At 41.9% G+C, this 16,077-nt stretch overlaps 1 protein-coding gene across 1 annotated transcript in view; it reads left to right on the top strand.

Moving 5' to 3' along the window:
- LOC139413027 (secretory phospholipase A2 receptor-like) overlaps nt 1-16,077 on the top strand; it is a 30,728-nt gene that overhangs the window by 2,901 nt on the left and 11,750 nt on the right. The window contains 13 exon segments of the mRNA XM_071160005.1: nt 5,602-5,775; nt 5,924-6,067; nt 6,340-6,453; nt 6,757-6,903; nt 10,050-10,244; nt 11,088-11,245; nt 11,368-11,478; nt 13,244-13,356; nt 13,486-13,656; nt 14,481-14,691; nt 14,961-15,106; nt 15,598-15,674; nt 15,677-15,817. Coding sequence (XP_071016106.1) covers nt 5,602-5,775; nt 5,924-6,067; nt 6,340-6,453; nt 6,757-6,903; nt 10,050-10,244; nt 11,088-11,245; nt 11,368-11,478; nt 13,244-13,356; nt 13,486-13,656; nt 14,481-14,691; nt 14,961-15,106; nt 15,598-15,674; nt 15,677-15,817 — 1,902 coding nt within the window.

Here is a 16,077-nt window from a genome sequence, read left to right as displayed (position 1 = left end):
AACAATTTGATAAAAAATAACAATAAAATAACAACAACAAGGCTATATACAGTGGGGGCCGCTACCGAGTCAATGCACAGGGGTACAGGTTAGTCGAGGTAATTTGTACATGCAGCTAGGGGTAAAGTGACTATGCATAGATAATAAACAGCGAGTAGCAGCAGTGTAAAAACAAAGGGGGGGAGGGGGTGTAAATAGTCAGGGTGGCCATCTGATTAATTGTTCAGCAGTCTTATGGCTTGAGGGTAGAAGCTGTTAATGAGCCTTTTAGACCTAGAATTGGCGCTCTGGTACCGCTTGCTGTGCGGTAGCAGAGAGAACAGTCTATGGGTGACTGGAGTCTTTTAATTTTTTGGGGGCCTTCCTCTGACCCTGCCTAGTATATAGGTCCTGGATGGCAGGAAATTTGGCCCCAGTGAGGTACTAGGCTGTACGCACTACACTCTATAGCGCCTTACGCTCAGATGCCGAGCAGTTGCCATACCAGGCGGTGATGCAACTGGTCAGGATGCTCTCGATGGTGCAGCTGTAGAATTATTTGAGGATCTGGGGATCCATGCCAAATCTTTTCAGTCTCCCGAGGGGGAAAAGGTGTTGTCATGCCCTCTTCACGATTGTCTTGGTGTGTTTGGACCATAATAGTTTGTTGGTGATGTGGACACCAAGGAACTTGAAACTCTCGACCCGCTCCACTACAGCCTTGTTAATGTTAATGGGGGGCCTGTTTCGGTCCTACCTTTCCTGTAGTCCACGATCAGCTCCTTTGTCTTGCTCACATTGAGGGAGAGGTTGTTGTCCTGGCACCACACTGCCAGGTCTCTGACCTCCTCGATACATAATTGCCGATACGACATGTATTGCGATTCTCGCAGTTCTATATGTATTGCGATTCAATACTGTGATTTTATTGCGATTCAATATAAAAAATATATATATATTGCTTACGATACGATATATCTTCAAAAATAGTATCCCGATATGTAACTGTATGGATTTTTTCCCCCAATCACTATTGGTGTATCTTTTTACTGCAATAATTAATAGATTTAGCAGAAGTTCATATTATTAGGCTATATGAGAAGTTTTAGACCTACAGTCAGTGTGCAGAGTTCAGTTTTATTTTTATTTAAAACAAATGGACAGCCTTGTTTTAATCCTCTTGACAGTATAATAAAATAAAAAAAATCCTAGATCCTTTATATTGGGCAGACAGACCAGTTCCCTCCCTCCTCCCACTGTCACCCGCCTCCTCCATTTTTGGGGCAATTCTGTAATCAATTGGTTGTACACTTGGATTGAGCAGACCTTCCCGCACAATTCTGATAACTCCATGAAGGACATAACTCTACCATTACAATTTACAATATAATTTAAGAACAAAATACCCTTTTCAAACATCTTTCCCATAAATACAGGAGGATGAAATTGAAATTGTAGCCAGCTCTGCAATGCTTGTTTGAAAAAGACAGATACTCTGAAAAAAGAATAATTTTCAATTAATCGAAAATGAGACATGGCAATCTAAACAAAGGCAAAAAGAAAAACATGTATCAATGGATGAGCTTTTATTAATAATAAAAAGAACCATTTAGGGTTCAAATAAAACTTTTGAATGAGTGAAGCATTTAGAGAGAGGTTTAGTGCTTTTATATTTAATAATCTCAACCCACCCAATCATATTCATTATATAGATAGGCTCGTTTTATTTTGTCTGATTTAGCGTCCCAAATAAAGCGAAATATTTTTTGCTCATATGATTTGAAAAATGTAGACAGTGCCATAAGTAAGTGAGTCAACTGAGATATGACTAAGGAGTTAATCAGGGCAATTTTTCCATAAATAGACAGGTATTTATTTACCTCTCTATGGTTGCAGGATCTTGTCTATTTTTACAAGTTTTCTATTGAAATTCATTGTGGAGAGCTTATTTATATATTTTGTGAAATGAATACCGAGTATGTCTACTTCACCATCAGCCCATTTTATAGGTAAGCTGCAAGGAAATGTAAAAGTTGTATTTTTAAGGATCCAATACGTAATATTGTACACTTATCATAATTAGGTTTTAGTCCAGAGAGTACAGAAATGTTATCTAGATCTTTAATGAGACATTGCAGGGATCTAGCTTGTGGACTTAACATACAACTTGAGTCATCGGCACACATGGAAACCTTTGTTTTTAAGCCTAGGATTTCTAATCCTCTAATGTTGTTATTGGATCTGATTTTAATAGCATTTAGATGGCCATAACGAATCGATATGGTGACAGCGGACACCCTTGTTTAACTTCTCTTGACAATTCAAAACTCTCTGAGAAGTAGCCGTTATTTACTATTTTACACCTGGGGTTGCTATACATTATTTTTTTTACCCATTTTATAAGAGAATTACCTAAATTGAAAAAATCCAGGCATTTATAAATAAAATCCAGTCTTACTTTATCAAATGCCTTTTCAAAATCCGCTATATATATCATTCCTGGCTTCTTATATGTTTCATGATGTTTTATTATTTCTAGTAGTTGTCGTATATTATCTCCAATGTATCGTCCATGTAAAAAACCTGTCTGATCAGGATGAACAATACCTGGTAAAACCCTTTTAATTCTGAGTGCTAGGCATTTTGCTAGTATTTTTGCATCACAACATTGAAATGTAAGGGGCCTCCAGTTTTTTAGATAGACTGGGTCTTAATATTTCCAATCTGAGTCTTGTTTTAAAAGTAGAGAAATCAGACCTTCCTGCTGAGTACCTAACAGACTACCATTTCTATAGGAGTAGTTAAAACAATATAACAATGGAGCTTTTAATATATCAAAAAATACCTGATATACCTCTACCGGTATGCCATCAAGCCCTGGGGTTTTTCCAGACTGAAAGGATTTAATAGCCTCAAAGTTATTCCTCTGTAATTTGGCCTTCACACCGATCTTTCTGTACATTTGTTAATTTTCGATTTTTTATATTATTTGGAAAGAATTCCTTACCGTAATCTTCATTCAGTGGGAAAGAGAACATCTGCCTAAAATAATTAGCTTCCTTTTTTAAAATATCATTTGGAGAATCATAGATGACTCCGTCTTCAGTAACGAGTTTCTGCAAATTATTTTTGTTAGCATTCCTATATTGGAGATTCAGGAAGAATTTTGTGCATTTTTCTCCATATTCCATCCAGTTTGCTTTATTTTTGTAATAGATTACATTAGATCGTTCTTGAATAAGTTCCTCAGGTTCTTTTTGTTTTTCCTCTAACTTATTTTCTATCTCTGTAGTATCGTTTTTATTGCTATCTACCTGTACTATTAGTTCATGGATTTCCCTTGTTAGTCTTGTTTCTTTAGCCAGAAACTGATTTTTTAATATGGATGAATATTGAATTGAATGACCCCTGAAGGTACATTTAAAGGTATCCCAAACAACAAGGGGATTTGCTGAACCTATATTATACTGGAAAAATTCAGTTATAAATTATTTTGTCTTAGTTAAAAATAAGTTGTCCTCCAATATCCCCGTCCACGTGGAAAATCTATAAGTTATGTGTTATGTGAATGCCAATTAGATGATGATCCGATCGCATTCTGTCTCCTATTACATTTTTTTCAACCTTTGATGCAAGAGAGAAAGAGACAGGAAAGTAGTCAAGACGACTAGCTTGATTAAGTCTCCTCCATGTATATCTCACTAGGTCGGGGTTTTTTAGTCTCCAAATATCCACTATTTCTAATGTGTCCATAATATTTGTGATTTCCTTAAGGGCACGGTGATGATAGTTTGTAGAGTGATTACATTTATGGTCCATTGAGGTACTTAACACTGTGTTATAGTCTCCTACCATAATGATTAGATCATTTGTTGCCTGTAAATTCAATAAATTGGTGTTAATGTTTTCGAAGAGGTGTGGATCATCCTGATTTGGACCATATAGATTAATGAGCCAAATCTCTTTTTCGTCCACTTTCATATTCAAAAAGATCCACCTTCCTTGCGAATCATTCCTGACTATTTGCAAATTCAGATCACATTTTTTGTTAATTAATATCATCACACCCTTTGAGTTCCTTTGTCCATGACAGAAAATTATTTCACCACCCTATTCCTTTATCCACACAACTTCATCTAAGGATGTAGAGTGAGTTTCCTGTAAACAGTATATGTTATATTAGTTTCCCTTTAGCCATGTAAAGACTGATCTTCTTTTTTAAATAATCTGCCAAACCGTTACAATTATATCTAGCTATACTTATTTAATCCCTTACCATAACTAGATACTATTCCCAGGCTAAATTGACCATAATTAGTGCTTGTAAAGTTACTGCCATCAGAGGTATTATGAAGGTCAAAACTAGAGTGTGGGTTTGATCAAATTTCTTTGAAACAAAACAACCATGATAATATTCAAATGTCTTTGTCTCTGCTTTCAGAGTTGAGCTGCGATACGTTCTGGGACTCGAACCAGGATGTCTGATATTTAGAATTCAAGAAATAGGTTCTAGCAATATTTTTTTAATTCCCTTGCCTGTTTGCCTGTGAGCCAATGCCACAGATGTTAGAACATTGAGACAAGTTATGTGTGTATCAAATCTGAGTAGGTTGATGTGTATGATATTGGATATGATATAATGAGAGTGTGTATGATGTCTGTACAAGAGTAAGACTATAATGTGCGATGTCCAAATAAATAATAACTCTGCCAATTTGCATGTTTGAGTGTCTATGTGTGTAACCTGTAGTGCGTATAGCCTTAATATTCATAATTGTAATCCATATCGTAGTTCATATTATTAGGCTATATGAGAATATTCTACACCTACAGTCAGTGTGCGGGGTTCAGTTTAGCTGCTATCACATTTAACCCATCTGAACAGAACAGTTACCTTAACCAGCCGGTTTGAAGTCCCCGTCATGTGACTCAAATTTGTGTAGCGCCTCACCATCACCATAACATAGCCAGCACTGCTGTAATACTGTTTTACCACTTCACCAAAACTGTCCCAAAACATTAGACTACTGTTCTGGCCCTCCCTTCTAGTTCATTTGAACTCTCCATTTTGCAGATTTTTTTCTTACTGAATTAAGCTCCGACGTTGTTCCAAAAAGCATTTGGCAATTGGTGTGTATTTGGCGCCCTACGGTTAGGCCCTCATGTTTAGGCTTAGGCTAGCCTACGCACTAACGCGAGACAAAACCAATACAAGAAAAACCTCATTGTAGCCTATACATATGAATTGCCTAAGAAGGATACATTTCTGGATTTGTAATGCCTTGTTTTCTCTTTATTCAGCCGCCCGCCATCCACCCGTCCTTCATCCACACAATATTTCATGACACTAAACCCACCCGCCCTGCGGATATAACAACGGGGGGGCTGCGGGTTATGAGTCAACCCGCGCACCACTAGCATACCTAGTATATTATAGTAGTGACATGCACTGACTGTCCTCTTTCTACAAAGACAGTTTCATTGAGACACAGTTGTTTTGATATTAATGCAGCCGTGCAAAAGCCAATCATCACTTACGTAAGAAAACGAACAGACTGGCTCACTATATGACTGTGAAAATGAGCCCAAAGAAGGGGGTAATGACCATTTTTTTCTCTGTAGAGATCCACACACTGTTGGGTAATGCCCACGGCATGCCTTGTGCCCTGCCGTTCAAATACAACAACAAGTGGTACTCGGAGTGCACGGCAGAGGGGCGCGAGGACCACCATCGCTGGTGTGCCACCACCAGTCGATACGACCAGGATGAGAAATGGGGCTTCTGTCCCAGTCAAGGTGATGCACACTCATACACATGCATACAAACACACACGCACGCGCGTACACACACACAACAGTATTGTTGTACAGTGTGGGTTTGATCAAATTTCTTTGAAACAAAACAACCATGATAATATTCAAATGTCTTTGTCTCTGCTTTCAGAGTTGAGCTGCGATACGTTCTGGGACTCGAACCAGGAGAGCCGTGCGTGTTACCAGTTCAACCTGTACACCGACTCCTCCTGCCTGGCCCAGGGAGGAAGTCTACTCAGCATCACTGACCTCACTGAACAGATGTACATCAGAGGTATGACAACTCGTCTCTTGAACTATTTTACCATTATATTTAATAGTTCTATTTCAAAAATGTAAAACTTTAATTGAACTTTTAGTCAGGAAAGGAGACAAGGTGGGTGGTTTGGTCTGAGCTACACATACTGTATAAACTGTATAAATGATAAACTCTTCGGTGAGGTATTATGCCTTAAAACGGACTTGTGTTCATAGTTTTGCTTATTCAGGACAAGATGTTTTGCCCAGAGTTAGTGGTGTTCATGTGTTTGGTTCTGTGTCTTTCAGAGCGGTTGGCTGACGTGGGGGTGATGGTGTGGATTGGACTGAACCATCTGAGTGAGATGACAGGGTGGCAGTGGTCTGATGGAGCTCCTCTATCCTTAGTCAACTTCACCTCAGGTAAGAGAGTTTTTTCTGCTCTCCAACCTTTTCACTCCCACACCAAGGCCCAGATTCCTCCTTTACGATGTGAATGAACAGCATTGGCGTTAGTGATAATATGCAATATCTTCATGTAGCCCTCTGAAGTGGAGTTTCTGACCATTTTGCTCAAACCGGTCCAGTCAAATGGATCTCAGCGGTGTGAATCAAGAAGTTCCTGCTGTAGCAGTGGTGGGAGCCAGAAATGTGTGTTTGAAACTAGGCCAACGTTTCTCCCTTTCTACCTGTAACTCCCCCGTTACCTGTGTTGGTCTCTCCCAGGCCTATCCTCCAGCCCACTGCAGGACAACAGACAGTGTGGAGTGTATAACTCTGGGGGGCACCAGTGGCAGAGTCTGTCCTGTGAGTCTGCTCTACCCTACATCTGTAAAAAGACCCCCAATGACACCAGGAGAGCTGAGCCTCTTGGTAAGACGTCAATGGTCCTATATGTTTCATATTGTGTCCCTAACCTGGTCCCCTATCTGTTTGTGCAAAACAGTGTTTGTCATGACAATGAGTGACAGAGAGTTGGCGTGATAGCACAAACAGACTGGCGCTCAGTCTATTGTTGCCTTAGTGCTCAGCCATTGTACTACAAGAACTGATTCATAATCTGCACTGTAACGGAAAACGGTAAATTATACGGTAATTTGGGGTATTTTCAACAGTAAAATACTCTGAAATGTTTTACTGCAGCATACTGTAAATGATGGTGCATTGTGTGAAAATGTTGTGGGCGGGGCATAGAATTGCTGTATTTCGAATGGTATTGTAATTCCAACCCACAGAATACAGTACCGTACCTAAGCTTTGGAGCGCCAAAAACCTTTTGACCACTAGTGGGTGCATGGTATTGTTGTTTCTGGCTAATTAACATATTTTGAGGCGTTCCTTGTAATAGGCTATATTTGTTGCACCTGGAAGTGAGAATGCTGTAGCAGTTTAACTCCTATGTGGTTATAGTGCCCCACAGTAGGGGACAGATACAGTAGGGGACAGATTGGAGTGGCAGCAAGTCTTCAACCTTGTTTTGTTGGTCTGTTTTGTTGGTCTGTTTTGTCGGTCTGTTTTGTTGGTCTGTTTTGTTGGTCTGTTTTGCACTGTCGTCGCTGCCAGTTTGGAAGCCTTTGTCAAGGCCTCTAGAAGGGTAAGTGATATAAAACACCAAATATTAATCCATTTACTGTAATGTGTTAACACTTTACCTAGCAGTCAACCTGCTTGCTAATGTAAAATACTGTGAAATAGAAACCCCTCCCCTTAATGAATTTCATTAATTCATCCATTCATTAATTCATCCATTCATTAATTCATCCATTCATTAGTTCATTACGATTGCAGTAGCATTCACTTTATTTTTTACAGTATAATACAGTATAATACAGTATATGTTAAGGTATTGTACCGTGTGTTATTACACAGTACTTGCTTTGATACCGTATTTATATTACAGTAGGTGTACTGTTATATGAAGTACAGAATTTGACTTGCCACCGAGCTGCCTGTAAGGTACTGTCAGATTCACAGTAAGCCCTTTACATTGTGGTTTATAGGCAGTGATTACATGTAGAGGCTGATAAAAAGGTCCATCTGGCTCTAGGGCCTAGGGAATTATTAATCTGCGTCCCAAATAGCACCCTATTCCCTATATAGTGTACTACTTTTGACCAGGGCTCATAGGCTTCTGGTTAAAGTAGAGCATTATGTAGGCAATAGGGTGCTATCTGGGACTTATGCACAGAGTTTGGTTGTGTCAGCTGTCTCTGTCTGGCTCAAGAGGGCTTGGTGAGCAATCCCATTTGTCATATTCTTATACACAGTCTCCAACTAGGACTTGTTAACAGTTCTGAACAGCCCTTTCTAATAGGTCAAACTGCATAACCATGAGCAACGTTTGGCTGTTTGTTTTGGTTGATACGGATGACTCAACTGTTTCTGTCTGGCTCGAGAGCTGTCTGGTGAATTATCCACCTGTAATGTTCCAAAACAATGTTCTCTCCAACAAGATCTGTTGAATGGTACTGAAAAAACCTTCTCTAACAGGTCAGCATTTGGGCACAGCTTGGTTGTTTTTTCCTGATAGTGTTCTTGTTATTGATTCCAGTTCTAGTAGAAGTCTTGTTATTTATTCCAGTTCTAGTAGAAGTCTTGTTATTTATTCCAGTTCTAGTAGTAGTCTTGTTATTTATTCCAGTTCTTGTAGAAGTCTTGTTATTTATTCCAGTTATAGTAGAAGTCTTGTTATTTATTCCAGTTCTAGTAGAAGTCTTGTTATTTATTCCAGTGACAGTAGAAGTCTTGTTATTTATTCCAGTGACAGTAGAAGTCTTGTTATTTATTCCAGTTCTAGTAGTAGTCTTGTTATTTATTCCAGTGACAGTAGAAGTCTTGTTATTTATTCCAGTGACAGTAGAAGTCTTGTTATTGATTCCAGTTCTAGTAGAAGTCTTGTTATTTATTCCAGTTCTTGTAGAAGTCTTGTTATTTATTCCAGTTCTAGTAGTAGTCTTGTTATTTATTCCAGTTCTAGTAGAAGTCTTGTTATTTATTCCAGTTCTAGTAGAAGTCTTGTTATTTATTCCAGTTCTTGTAGAAGTCTTGTTATTGATTCCAGTTCTAGTAGTAGTCTTGTTATTTATTCCAGTTCTTGTAGAAGTCTTGTTATTTATTCCAGTTCTTGTAGAAGTCTTGTTATTTATTCCAGTTCTAGTAGTAGTCTTGTTATTTATTCCAGTTCTAGTAGAAGTCTTGTTATTTATTCCAGTGACAGTAGAAGTCTTGTTATTTATTCCAGTTCTAGTAGAAGTCTTGTTATTTATTCCAGTGACAGTAGAAGTCTTGTTATTTATTCCAGTTCTAGTATAAGTCTGGCTATTTATTCCAGTTCTAGTAGAAGTCTTGTTATTTATTCCAGTGACAGTAGAAGTTCTGAGTCACTCCAGTGTGCGATGTCGTTTGAATGATTCTACGAATGGAATGGGAGAGGAGCTTCAGCTAGCAGCTCAACAGCTGGGTTCCACCTGGAACATGAACTCTTGACCTCGGCTTCTTCCACACTAGGCTATAACAGGGCTATAACAGAAAACATATGTTGTGTACGGTTCAGTAGGCATGGCACTGGACAAGTTCAAGTAGTACACCTCCATTTTTAGAATGTTTCCACCTAGGACCGAACTTCCATTTACAGCCTTCTTTCATTTATAATTCTCCAGAGTGATGAACGACACTTGGAAGAGTGGCAATGGGAGATTACTTGTTTGTGTGTATGCATTGATATGTAGGCTACGTGTGCCTTTTTAAAAAATGCATGTAGTTCTGTCTTTGAGCTGTTCTTGTCTATTGATGTTCTGTATTATGTCATTCCATGTTGTTTCATGTTTTGTGTGAACCCCAGGAAGAGTAGCTGCCTCTTTTACAACAGCTAATGGGGATCCTAATAAAATACCAAATACCAAATACTTGGACCTTTTCTCTCTTTTACCCCTGAGTCTTAGAATGACAGGTGCCTATGTTTTTGTACTGAATTGGACCGTTACCTCTCGTCTCCTTTCCTCTCCGTCACCCGCCCCCAGATAACTGGCAGTACTACCGCACAGTGTGTTCCGAGGGCTGGCTGGCCCACAACCGTTACTGCTACAAAGCCCTGGCAGAGGCTGAGGCAGGGAGCTGGGAGGAATCCTCCACTGCCTGTAACTCCGTAGGGGCCAACCTCACCAGCCTACACTCTCTATCTGAGGTAGAGCTGCTGCTGGGCCTGCTGGCTAACGGTGAGTCTGGAACTGGGGTTCTATAGTCTAGTATGGATGTTAGTTACTTTATGTGAGTCTGGATCTGGGGTTCTATAGTCTAGTATGGATGTTAGTTACTTTATGTGAGTCTGGATCTGGGGTTCTATAGTCTAGTATGGATGTTAGTTACTTTATGTGAGTCTGGATCTGGGGTTCTATAGTCTAGTATGGATGTTAGTTACTTTATGTGAGTCTGGATCTGGGGTTCTATAGTCTAGTATGGATGTTAGTTACTTTATGTGAGTCTGGATCTGGGGTTCTATAGTCTAGTATGGATGTTAGTTACTTTATGTGAGTCTGGATCTGGGGTTCTATAGTCTAGTATGGATGTTAGTTACTTTATGTGAGTCTGGATCTGGGGTTCTATAGTCTAGTATGGATGTTAGTTACTTTATGTGAGTCTGGATCTGGGGTTCTATAGTCTAGTATGGATGTTAGTTACTTTATGTGGTGTTCTATGTTCTGGGATAGTGTGGACATCATAAAGGATCACGGGAGTTGTAGCGATGATACAATATAGTAACTACTAACAATTGGATACCACGAAATTGGGGAGAAAAGGGTGTAAAATGTAAATTAAATTAAAAAATATATATATATACACACATGCACAACATACTTAGTTGATTTGTCAACATTTCAAAAACAACTACCGGAAAGACAATTGTCTTGGCGACGCCAATTGTGCGTCGCCCCACGGACCTCCCGGTCGCGGCCGGCTGCGACAGAGCCTGGGCACGAACCCAGAGTCTCTGGTGGCACAGACCACTGCGCCACCCGGGAGGCCATGTGTGTATATTTACGTATATGTGTGTACTGTAGTCTCAGGGTCTGGCTCAGAGGTGTGGATCGGCCTGATAAAGAAGCTATCGTCTTCAGCTGTAGAGTGGTCAGACGGCTCCCCAGTCGACCTCACTCTCTGGCACGTGCATCATCCTACCCATAGCAACAGTCAGCTCTGTGCCAAGACTGACATAAAGGTACAGCCAACCCGAATCCTTTTTACTGATGACTACAGTTTGCTGTTGGTTCGTCATCGTTATTTGAATGAATATAGTAAATGACTCAAATGTGTGTGTGTGTGTGTGTGTGTTCGTCCTAGGAGGGGAACTGGCTGTTGGCACCATGCGATGAGAAGCTCCCTGCAGTGTGTAGGAGAGCAGGACTTTTGCCCCTACACCCCACTGGAGCAGGGGACGAGGGCTGTCCTGAGGTAGGCACACACACACACGCACACGCAACCGGCCGCGACCGGGAGGTCCGTGGGGCGACGCACAATTGGCCTAGCATCGTCCGGGTTAGGGAGGGTTTGGCCGGTAAGGATATCGGCTTGCGGCTAGGTTGGGTTGTGTATCGGAGGACGCATGACTTTCGACCTTCGTCTCTGCCGAGCCCGTACGGGAGTTGTAGCGATGAGACAAGATAGTAGCTACTAACAATTGGATACCACGAAATTGGGGAGAAAAAGGGGGTAAAAGAAAAAAGAAACCCTACAACATATCATTGCTGCATAAGTCCTAGCCCTGAGCAGAAGAATGCTACAGCTGCCATATCCATGGAAGGTGAAACTGAAATTCAACATAGCGCTCTTATCAATCTTAACTCAACTGTTTCCAGAAGAACGTATTTCATGGCACCATGCATTGTTGATTCCATACATCCTTTGTCAGACAGAGGTTCTGTGGAGTGGAAACTGCTGACATTGAGCAGTGTGGTCAGAATAGTGCCGTTCTACATATCCAGGCATGCATTACCATTACAGTGAAAGATCCTGGTTGGGTTTAGATCCCGGGTTAGGGCGAGTCTGCTCTGCATTCAGTACAATGAGCTGATTCATCAGCTAGATGACTTTTTGTCTGACTGTCATGTGGAGCTGTGACCTCTATTTACGAGGACATGAGCAGATTGACTCATAAAGGCTGTTTCACTGCTCACCATGTCTTAAAACGGACAGGAAATCGCCCTGGAGGAGCAGTATCAATGGACACTAAAAAAATGTGGAACTTCACAGAATAAAGACTTTTTTCAGGGACTGTATTTGGTTGTTTTCAGGCCATGTTGGATAATTCACACAATCACCCGACCTGTGTTGATTGACAACGGCCTCAGTTGGAAAGGGATTTGACAACATACAGAGAGAATCTCCTTCATCGCGGAGGAACTGGTGTACATTCCTTCCTCGCGCACATGTCGGCAAGTGTTGGGGAGGTGGGAGTGAAATGTAGGACACTTGTCAAAACACCACTACTTCCTGTCCCTAAGACACTTACCAAAAGTCCCCCTCAAGCCCCCTCCAGTCCTAACAGATGGGCCCAGTCATAGCCCTAACCCCCTACCGCCCCGTTCCCCTGACCCCAATCCTCCACGTGTGTTTGCTTGTATTAGCCACTGCCGTCTACTGCTAATTCCAAACTATGCAGGCTCTTACTGCCAGAATGTTTGGAGTGTAACACACACTCCTGAGCCTCTCCTGTTGCTATTCGTGTCCACCGGCCCAAACTCTTTTCAGGTGTCTGTGTGGACTAATGTGTGAGCCTGGCTCCCACCTCTAGTCCGTCTCCTCCAGTATATTCAGCGCATTGTCTTGGCTGTCCTCCCTCTTGCATGGTGTCTGCAGTAGTATAAATATTCACCCATATAATGTTTATTTTTTATTTTGATTCATTTAATCTAACTGACATACAGATGTAGGACCTTAATTTGATCACTCGTTTTGTCCCTTCAAATTTACCTGCACTACAGGAAATGAAAACTTGTAGTGTATTCGAGGTTACGAAAGGCTTCTGAAGTTTGTAATTTCCACTTTAATTTCAGACTTTACTTGCCTTAACAAAAAAAATGGATCAACCCCTACAAACAATGTCTATTGGTTATAATCCACATAATAATCCAAATTTCCTGCTGCTGTGCAGGATTATTTTCCTACTGTAGCAAACTGGCTCAAATTAGGATCCTACATCTGTATGTCTTCCCCACAGGATTGGAAGCGGAAGGGCCACTCTTGCTACATGGTGACGAGCCACGAGCAGAGCTATGAAGACGCTGTCAAGGGTTACTACTGCAAGGCTCCTCTGGTCACAGTGGAAAACAGGTCTGATTTCTGACTCAGACTTCTCATCTTAATCATTTCTTACACACTGCACCTCAAATGGGAACTCCCATATTTCATAGTGACAAGAATACATTGTTATGAATGATTGTTGATTTCTCTCCGTGGCAGGTTTGAGCAGGCCTTTCTGAACAGCCTGGTAAATGAGATGGGAACCAACGGTAGTGTATATTACTGGACGGCCCTACAGGACCAGGGTAGCCAAGGAGAGTACAGCTGGCTGGGGGGACACAACGGATCCACCCTACCCCTGCTCTATACAAACTGGAACAGGCATCAGCCAGGTAGGGAAGGGAGACGTGGTGGCGTGGGCGTGAGCAGAGAAACAAATCTGACCTTGGATCAGTGGACAGAGACAAACTTCAACCTACTCTATGTCAATCAACAGTCTCCCTGGTAAACACTACTGTTTTGTCGTAGTGGATCGAGGGATATATAAGAACTATGATGTTCCCTCTATTCACACTCCACTGTTAACAGTCTTCCCTCTCTTCCCCGCTGGCATGTTGTCTCGATCACACAGACCAGACAGACAGAAAGACAGACAGACAGACAGACAGACAGAAAGACAGACAGACATAGTTGTGGGTTAGTTTAGCCCCAGGTGGACGTGTCTGCTGTCCTTCATTCACTTCACTTCACACCGCGGCCTAGTCCCAAATGGCACACTATTCCCTATGTAGTGCTCTACTTTAGTAGTGCACTGTGAAGGGAATAGCTGAATAGAGTGCCGTTTGGGATGCTAATGAGTTGAAGTGTAATTTAGGTTTGACAATCTCAGCTTCCTTCAGTCAGTGTGAGAGCATCATTAATCATTCTGTTGCTATGGTGAAATGGCAGGATGACTTTGAAGTAGAATTCCCATCATTTAGTTAATTAAAAACAGTTTTGCCAACACTCTAACCAATGCATGCTTAGATTGGCATTGTGGATCTGTTTCTCACAGCTAACAGTCTCTTTATTTCTTTCTCTCTCCCTCTCTCTCTCTCTCTCTTCCCCCTCTCTCTCTCTCTTCCCCCTCCCTCTCTCTCTGTCTCTCTCTCTATCCCCCCCCCCCCTCCCCCCCCCCCCCCCCCCTCTCCCTCTCCCTCTCTCCTCCCCTCTTTTGTCAGTGCAGGTGGCTGTGTGGCTATGACAGGCGGCCAGGCCTTGGGTCACTGGGAAGTGAAGGACTGCAAATCCCAGAAGGCCTTGTCAGTTTGTAAACAGAGCATCAGTGGTTACCAGGAGGTCCTGTTCCCCACAGTCCATATTGACGCTTACGCCCCCTGTCCTCCAGGCTGGGAATCACACTCCGACCTGCTCCACTGTTACAAGGTCATCTGCCTTTCCTTCTCTTCTCTTCTCCCCTCTCCATTCTATCTCTTCTCCTATTTCTATTTTCCTCAATTTCTCGTGTCTTCCTCAGTTATTAACTTGTTGCGAAAAGCAATGCTTATGCTACCACTGTGAGGGAGTATGACAAGATCACTGGAATTCTCTAAATAATAGAGGTTGCCCCCATTAGCTGTTACTTGAAAACCAACATCGATAAGGAGATGCTGTAGTCTAGGAGACGGAGTGTCATTGTTGACTGTGGTCCTCAGGCGTTCCACAGCGAGAAGGTCCTGATGAAGCGCTCGTGGGAAGACGCTGACTTCTTCTGCCAGGCTCTAGGAGCTCAGCTGGCCAGCTTCCACCACTACAAGGAGCAGGTCTTCGTCAAAGGACTCCTCCACTCCATGTTTGATGGGCTAGTTAGTGTGCTTCACAACCTACAGCCCTGTTTTCCCCTTTTTATAATACTGTGTTGTCCGAGGGAATCAAGAACACACATTTTCTTCAGGAAATACCTGTACCTTTTCTAGTTTTACCTGTGATTATAGATTACTCCTATTTATTATGTCATCTATTTCTAGTTTTACCTGTGATTATAGATTACTCCTATTCATTATGTAATCTATTTCTAGTGTTACCTGTGATTATAGATTACAACTATTCATTATGTCATCTATTTCTAGCGTTGCCTGTAATTATAGATTACTCCTATTCATTATGTCATCTATCCCCTGCCTGCCTGCCTGCCTGCCTGCCTGCCTGCCTGCCTGCCTGCCTGCCTGCCTGCCTGCCTGCCTGCCTGCCTGCCTGCCTGCCTGCCTGCCTGCCTGCCTGCCTGCCTGCCTGCCTGCCTGCCTGCCTGCCTGCCTGCCTCTCTATATATATACTCCTCTTTCTCTTTTTCAGAACAGAGGGTCGTTGGTTCTGGGTGGGCTTGAATAAGAGAGACCCCCAGTCAGCAGGATCTTGGGAGTGGTCTGACGGACCCCCGTGGTGTCCTCCTTCATAGAGGATAAGAACGAGGAGGATGACAGACGTAGATGTGCCGTGTACAGCGACCTGACCAACGCCCTCCTGCCACAGCCCTGCGACACCAAGCATGAGTGGATCTGCAAGATTCCCAGAGGTAATCATTATTTTCATAACTAATGGATTGGATTGATGTAAAGCCTTTCTGCCTATGTGACAAGTCAATGTGACAACATGTACATTTCATGTGAATCCATGTGGTTTTTCTGTAAGGGATCGTAAGGGGGGAAACTCACCTCTTCCACCATCAACGGCACTGTATATACAGTAAAGAGAAAGGGGGATTCCTGGTCATTTGTACAAGTGAATGAATTCAACAGAAATGTTTCTTCCGCATTTAACCCACATTGAACCTTT

This window comes from Oncorhynchus clarkii, chromosome 7, assembly GCF_045791955.1.
Source record: "Oncorhynchus clarkii lewisi isolate Uvic-CL-2024 chromosome 7, UVic_Ocla_1.0, whole genome shotgun sequence".
Taxonomy (NCBI): Eukaryota; Metazoa; Chordata; class Actinopteri; order Salmoniformes; family Salmonidae; genus Oncorhynchus; species Oncorhynchus clarkii.
This window is presented reverse-complemented; position numbering and strand designations above follow the sequence as displayed.